This window comes from Heptranchias perlo, chromosome 17, assembly GCF_035084215.1.
Source record: "Heptranchias perlo isolate sHepPer1 chromosome 17, sHepPer1.hap1, whole genome shotgun sequence".
NCBI lineage: Eukaryota > Metazoa > Chordata > Chondrichthyes > Hexanchiformes > Hexanchidae > Heptranchias > Heptranchias perlo.
This window is the reverse complement of record NC_090341.1, coordinates 62,995,105-63,002,215: the sequence shown is the minus strand read 5'-3', so window position 1 is coordinate 63,002,215 and position 7,111 is coordinate 62,995,105. Positions and strand designations below refer to the sequence as shown.

At 51.9% G+C, this 7,111-nt stretch overlaps 1 protein-coding gene across 1 annotated transcript; it reads right to left on the bottom strand.

Moving 5' to 3' along the window:
• Window positions 1-1,321: 1,321 nt before the first annotated feature.
• Window positions 1,322-6,973, bottom strand: LOC137333950 (RNA-binding protein 25-like; the record flags this gene model as incomplete). The annotated part of the gene is made up of 4 exons (XM_067998301.1): window positions 1,322-1,426; window positions 4,516-4,591; window positions 6,607-6,694; window positions 6,934-6,973. Coding segments are annotated over 4 exons (309 nt in total), but the record flags the coding sequence as incomplete, so codon positions are not given.
• Between the last annotated feature and the right edge of the window lie 138 nt (window positions 6,974-7,111).

Here is a 7,111-nt window from a genome sequence, read left to right as displayed (position 1 = left end):
GTCCCAGTCAATGTTGGGAAAGTTAAAGTCCCCTACTATTACCACCCTATTTTTCTTGCAGCTGTCTGTAATCTCCTTACATATTTGCTCCTCTATCTCCCTGGGTGTCTCTCTCTCTCTTTCTCTCTCTCTCTCTTCCCCTGGGTCTCAATCTTTCTCTCTCTCTGGGACTCTCTCTCTCTCTATCCCTGGGTCTCTCTCACTATCTGTGTTTCTATCTTGTTCTCTCTCTGTGTCTGTCTCTCTCCGGACCTCTGCCTCTCTTTCTGGGTCTCTCGGGGTCTCTCCCTCTATCTCTCTCTGAGTCTCTCTCTCTATCTCTCTCACTCTGTCTCTCTCTCTGGGTCTTCCTATCTTTGAGTCTCGATCTATCTGTATCTCTGCAACTCTCTATTTCTCTCTCTCTCTCTCACCTTCTCTCTGATCCCTTCTCTCTCTCTCTCTCTCTTCCTCTCTCTGTCTGGGTGTTGCTCTCTCTCTCTCTCTCTCCATTTCTGTATCTCTCTCTCTCTCTCTGGTACACTGTCTCACTAGGTCTGGGTTTTTCGCTCTCTCTGGGTCTCTCCCTCTCTCTCCCTCTGGGTCTCCAGAGGGATCACTATCCATCTGTATCACAGTGAGTCTCTCTCTCTCTCTCTCTCTGGATCTCTCTCTTTTTCTCGCTCTCACTCTCTGGGTCTCGCTCTGTGTGTCTCTCTTTCTCACTTTTTGGGTCTCCCTCTCCATCTCTCTGGGTCGCTCTCTCACACTCTCACCCTCTGCATCTCTCCCTCTGGGTCATAGAGTCATAGAGTTATACAGCACGGATAGGGGCCCTTCGGCCCATCGTGTCCGCGCCGGCCATCAAGCCCTGTCTACTCTAATCCCATATTCCAGCATTTGGTCCGTAGCCTTGTATGCTATGGCATTTCAAGTGCTCATCCAAATGCTTCTTGAATGTTGTGAGGGTTCCTGCCTCCACAACCCTCTCAGGCAGTGAGTTCCAGACTCCAACCACCCTCTGGGTGAAAAAGTACTTTCTCAAATCCCCTCTAAACCTCCCGCCTTTTACCTTGAATCTATGTCCCCTTGTTATAGAACCCTCAACGAAGGGACTCTCACTCACTCTTTCTGGGTCTCTCTCTGGGCCTCTGTCTCACTTTCTGGATCTCTCTATCTCTCTCTGGGTCTCTCTATCTCTCTCTGAGTCTGTCTCTCTCTCTCCCCCTGGGTCTGTCTCTCTCTCGCTTTCTCCCTGGGTCTGTCTCTCTCTCTCTTTCTCTCTCCCTGGGTCTGTCTCTCTCTCTCTTTCTCTCTCCCTGGGTCTCACTCTTTCTCTCTCTCTGTGTCTTTCTCTCTCATTCTCTCTGGGTCTCTCTCTCTCTCTCTCTGGGTCTCTCTCTCTCTCTCTCTCTCTTTCTCTCGCTCTGACTCCCTGGGTCTCGCTCTGTGTGTGTGTGCCTCTCTCACTATTTGGGTCTCCCTCTCCATCTCTCTGGGTCTCTCTCTCACACTCTCTCCCTCTGCTTCTCTCTCTCTCTCCCCCCCACTGGGACCCTAACCCTCTCTCCCTGGGTCTCTCTCTCTCTCTCTCCATTTCTCTATCTCTCTCTCTCTCTCTGGTACACTGTCTCACTCGGTCTGGGTTTTTCGCTCTCTCTGGGTCTCTCCCTCTCTCTCCCTCGGGGTCTCCAGAGGGATCACTATCCATCTGTATCACAGTGAGTCTCTCTCTCTCTCTCTCTCTCTCTCGTTCTGGGTCTCTCTCTCTCTCTCTATCCCCCTCTCTCTCGTCACCTCTCTCTCTCCCCCTCTCTCTGGTTATATCTCTCTCTCTCTCTCTCTCTTTCTCTCCGTCTGGTACACTGTCTCACTAGTTCTCTCTCTCTCTCGCCCTCTCCATGGGTCTCTCTCTCTCTCTCTCTCTGGGTCACTCTCTCTTTCGCTCTCTTCCTCTCTCTCTCTCTCTCTCTCTCTGGGTCACTCTCTCTTTCGCTCTCTTCCTCTCTCTCTCTCTCTCCCTCTGGGTCTCTCACTTTCTCTCCATTGGTGTCTCTCTCTGGGTCTCTATCTCTCTCTCTCTCTGGATCTCTGCCTCTCTCTCTGCGTGTCTGTCTCTAGTTCTCACACTCTCTCTCTGTACCTCCCTCTCTCTGGATATCTCTCTCTCTCTCTCTCTGGGTCTCGCTCTGTGTGTGTCTCTCTCACTATTTGCCCTCCCTCTCCATCTCTCTGTCTCTCTCTCACACTCTCTCCCTCTTCATCTCTCTCTCTCTCCCACTAGGACTCCCACTCTCTCTCCTTGGGTCTCTCCCTCTCTATCTGTGTCTCTATCTCACTCTCTATCTCTCTCTCTCTCTCTCTCTGCCTGGGTTTCGCTCTCTCTCTGGCTCTGGCTCACTTTCTGGATCTCTCTGGATCTCTCTATCTCTCTCTGAGTCTCTCTCTATCTCTCTCCATGGGTCTGTCTCTCTCTCTCTTTCTCTCTCCCTGGGTCTGTCTCGGTCTCTCTCTCTCTCTCTCTCTCTCTCCCTGGGTCTCACTCTTTCTCTGGGTCTTTCTCTCTCATTCTCTCTGGGTCTCTCTCTCTCTCTGGGTCTCTCTCTTTCTCTCGCTCTCACTCAATGGGTCTCGCTCTGTGTGTGTGTGCCTATCTCACTATTTGGATCTCCCTCTCCATCTCTCTGGGTCTCTCTCTCACACTCTCTCCCTCTGCTTCTCTCTCTCTATCTCCCCCCCACTGGGTCCCTAACGCTCTCTTCCTGGGGCTCTCTCTCTCTCTCTCTCTAGGACTCTCTCTCTTGGTCTGTCTCACTCTGGACCTTTGCCTCTCTTTCTGGATCTCTCTGGGTCTCTCTCTCTCTCTCTTTCTCTCTCTGAGTCTCTCTCTCTCTATCCCTGGGAATCTCTCACTCTCTCTCTCTCTCCATCTCCCTGGGTGTCTCTCTCTCTCTCTCTCTTCCCCTGGGTCTCAATCTTTCTCTCTCTCTGGGACTCTCTCTCTCTCTCTCTCTCTGGGTCTCTCTCTCTCTCTTTCTCTCTGGGTCTCTCTCTATCCCTGGGTCTCTCTCACTATCTGTGTTTCTATCTTGTTCTCTCTCTGTGTCTGTCTCTCTCCGGTCCTCTGCCTCTCTTTCTGTGTCTCTCGGGGTCTCTCCCTCTATCTATCTCTGAGTCTCTCTCTCTTTCTCTCTCACTCTCTCTCTCTCTCTCTCTGGGTCTTTCACTCTCTCTGGGTCTCTCACTCTCTCTCTGGGTCTTCCTATCTTTATGAGTATCTATCTATCTGTATCTCTGCAACTCTCTTTTTCTCTCTCTCTCTCTCCCCGTCTCTCGGGTCCCTTCTCTCTCTCGCTCTCTCTGACTCTCTCTCTCTTCCTCTCTCTGTCTGTGTGTTGCTCTCTCTCTCTCTCTCTCTCCATGTCTCTATCTCTCTCTCTGGTACACTGTCTCACTAGGTCTCTCTCTCTCTCTCTCTGTCTCTGTCTCTGTCACTGTCTCTGGGTTTTTCGCTCTCTCTGGGTCTCTCCCTCTCTCTCCCTCTGGGTCTCCAGAGGGATCTCTATCCATCTGTATCACAGCGAGTCTCTCTCTCCTTCTCTCTCCCCCTCTCTCTGGACTCCTCTCTTTCTCTCTCTGTGACTCTCTCTCTGGTTCCCTCTCTCTCTTTCTCTCTGTGACTCTCTCTCTCTTGTTCTGGGTCTCTCTCTCTCTCTCTCTATCCCCCTCTCTCTGGTCACCTCTCTCTGTCCCCCTCTCTCTGGTTATCTCTCTCTCTCTCTTTCTCTCTGTGACTCTCTCTCTCTCTCTCTCTCTGGGTCTCTCTCTCTCTCTCTTACTCTCCCTCCAGTAAACTGTCTCACTAGTTCTCTCTCTCTCTCTGGGTCTCTCTCTCTCTCTTTCTGGACCTCACTGGGTCTCTCTCTGGGTCTCTTTCACCCTGGGTCTCTCTCCCTCTCTCTCTGGGACTCTCTATCTCTCTCTCTCTCTCTCTGGGTCTCACTCTCCCTCTCCCTCTCTCTCTGGGTTTCTCTCTCTCACTGTCTCTCTGGGTTTCTCTCTCCCCCTCTCTCTCTGGGTCACACTCTCTCTGTCTGGGTCTCTCCCTCTCTCCCTCTGAGTCTCTCTCCCTCTCTATCTCTCCCTGGGTCTCTCTATCTCTCCCTGGCCTCTTTCGGGTCCCTCTCTCCATCTCTCTGGGTCTCTCTCTCTCTCTCTGGTCCACTCTCTCTCACCCCTCTCTATGGTCCTCTCTCTCTCTCAGGGTTTCACTCTCTCTCTCTCTGGGTCTCACACTCTCTCTCTCTCTGGTTCTCTCTCTCTCTCTATCTGGATCTCTCTCTCTAGATCTCTTTCTCTATCTACTATATCTGGGTCTCTTTCTCTGGATATCTGCCTCTCTCTCCTTCTTTCTCTCTCTCTCTCTTCGACTCTCACCCCCTTTCTCTGGTCTCACTCTCTCTCTCTCTGCAACTCTCTCTCTTTGTCTGAGTGTTGCTCCCTCTCCCCCACCCACCACTCTCTCTCCCACTCTCTCCCCCTCTGTCTCTCTCTCTCTCTCTCTCCCCCTCTGTCTCTCTCTCTCTCTCTCTCCCTGCATCTCTCTCTTTCTCTCTCTCTGGGTGTTACTCTCTCTTTCTCCCTCTCTCTCGGTTAGGATCTCTCACCCTCTTTTTCTTGGTCTCTCTATCATTTTGGGTGTCTCTCTCCCTCTGTAACTCTGGGTCTCTCTCTGCCTGGCTGTCTCTCGCTTTCTCTATCTGTGTCTTTCTGTCTCTCTCTAGGTTTCTCCCTCTCCCTCTCTCATTGGGCTCTCTCTCTTTCTCCCTGGGGATCTCCCTCTATCATTCTGGGTCTATCTCTTTCTCCACGGGGGTCTCTCTCTCTCGGGGTCTTTCTCTCGCTCTGGTCCTCTCTCTTTCTCTCCCTCTTTCTATCTCTCTTTCGCTCTTTTCTGGTCTATCTCACTCTCTGGGACTCTCTCTCTGCATCTCTCTCTCTCTCTGTCTCTGGGGGTCTATCTCTCTCTCTGTGGGCCTCTCTCTCTCTAAGATCTCTATCTCTCTCTCTCTGGAGCTGACTCTCTCCCTGGGTCTCTCTCTCTCTCTGGGTCACTCTCTCTGGGTCTCTCTCTTCCTCTTTCTGGGCTCTCTCTCTCTCTCTCTGGGTCTCTCTCTCTCTCTCTCTGTCTGGGTCTCTCACTCTCTCTCCCTCTGGGTCTCTCACTTTCTCTCCATTGGTGTCTCTCTCTGGGTCTCTATCTCTATCTCTGCCTCTCTCTCTGGGTGTCTGTCTCTAGTTCTCACACTCTCTCTGGGTCTCTGTCTATCTCTCTCTGGGGATCTCCCTCTCTCTATCTCTCCCTCTCTCTCCCTCTCTCTGGATCTCTCTCTCTCTCTTTGGGTATCTGCCTCTCTCTGGGTCTCTCTCTCTCTGGGTCTCGCTCTGTGTGTGTCTCTCTCACTATTTGCCCTCCCTCTCCATCTCTCTAGGTCTCTCTATCGCACTCTCTCCCTCTTCATCTCTCTCTCTCTCTCTCCCACTGGGTCTCTCACTCTCTCTCCCTGGGTCTCTCTCTCTCTCTCTGCCTGGGTTTCACTCTCTCTCTGGCTTTGTCTCTCTCTGGGCCTCTGCCTCTGTTTCTGGATCTCTCTCTGGGTCTCTCTCTCTCTCTCTCTCTGGATCTCTCTCTTTTTCTCGCTCTCACTCTCCGGGTCTCGCTCTGTGTGTCTCTCTTTCTCACTTTTTGGGTCTCCCTCTCCATCTCTCTGGGTCACTCTCTCACACTCTCACCCTCTGCATCTATCCCTTTGTGTCTCTCACTCACTCTTTCTGGGTCTCTCTCTCTCTCACTGTAGGACTGTCTCTCTCTGTCTGTCTCTCTCTGGGCCTCTGTCTCACTTTCTGGATCTCTCTGGGTCCCTCTATCTCTCTCTGACTCTCTCTCTCTCTCTCTCCCTGGGTCCGTCTCTCTCTCTCTTTCTCTCTCCCTGGGTCTGTCTCTCTCTCTCTTTCTCTCACCCTGGGTCTGTCTCTCTCTCTCTTACCCTGTGTCTCACTCTTTCTCTCTCTCTGGGTCTTTCTCTCTCATTCTCTCTGGGTCTCTCTCTCTCTCTCTCTTTCTCTCGCTCTCACTCTCTGGGTCTCGCTCTGTGTGTGTGTGCCTCTCTCACTATTTGGGTCTCCCTCTCCATCTCTCTGGGTCTCTCTCTCACACTCTCTCCCTCTGCTTCTCTCTCTCTCTCCCCCCGCCCACTGGGACCCTAATCCTCTCTCCCTGGGTCTCTCTCTCTCTCCCTATCTCACAATCTCTCTCTCCCAGGGCCCCTCTCTCTCTCTCGAGGACGCTCTCTCTGGGTCTGTCTCACTCTGGGCCTTTGCCTCTCTTTTTGGATCTCTCTGGGTCTCTCTCTCTCTCCTTCTCTCTCTGAGTCTCTCTCTCACTATCCCTGGGTCTCTCTCTCTCTCTTCCCCGAGGTCTCAATCTTTCTCTCTCTCTGGGACTCTCTCTCTCTCTCTCTCTGGGTCTTTCACTCTCTCTGGGTCTCTCACTCTCTTTGAGTCTCTATCTATCTGTATCTCTGCAACTCTCTTTTTCTCTCTCTCTCCCCCCGTCTCTCTGGTCACTTCTCACTCTCTCTCTCTCTCTGACTCTCTCTCTCTCTCTTCCTCTCTCTGTCTCGGTGTTGCTCTCTCTCTCTCTCTCTCCATTTCTCTATCTCTCTCTCTCTGGTACACTGTCTCACAAGGTCTCTCTCTCTCTGTCTCTGTCTCTGGGTTTTTCGCTCTCTCTGGGTCTCTCCCTCTCTCTCCCTCTGGGTCTCCAGAGGGATCTCTATCCATCTGTATCACAGCGAGTCTCTCTCTCCCTCTCTCTCCCCCTCTCTCTGGACTCCTCTCTTTCTCTCTCTGTGACTCTCTCTCTGGTTCCCTCTCTCTCTTTCTCTCTGTGACTCTCTCTCTCTCGTTCTGGGTCTCTCTCTCTCTCTCTATCCACCTCTCTCTGGTCACCTCTCTCTGTCCCCCTCTCTCTGGTTATCTCTCTCTCTCTCTTTCTCTCTGTGACTCTCTCTCTCTCTTTCTGGGTCTCTCTCTCTCTCTCTTACTCTCCCTCCGGTACACTGTCTCACTA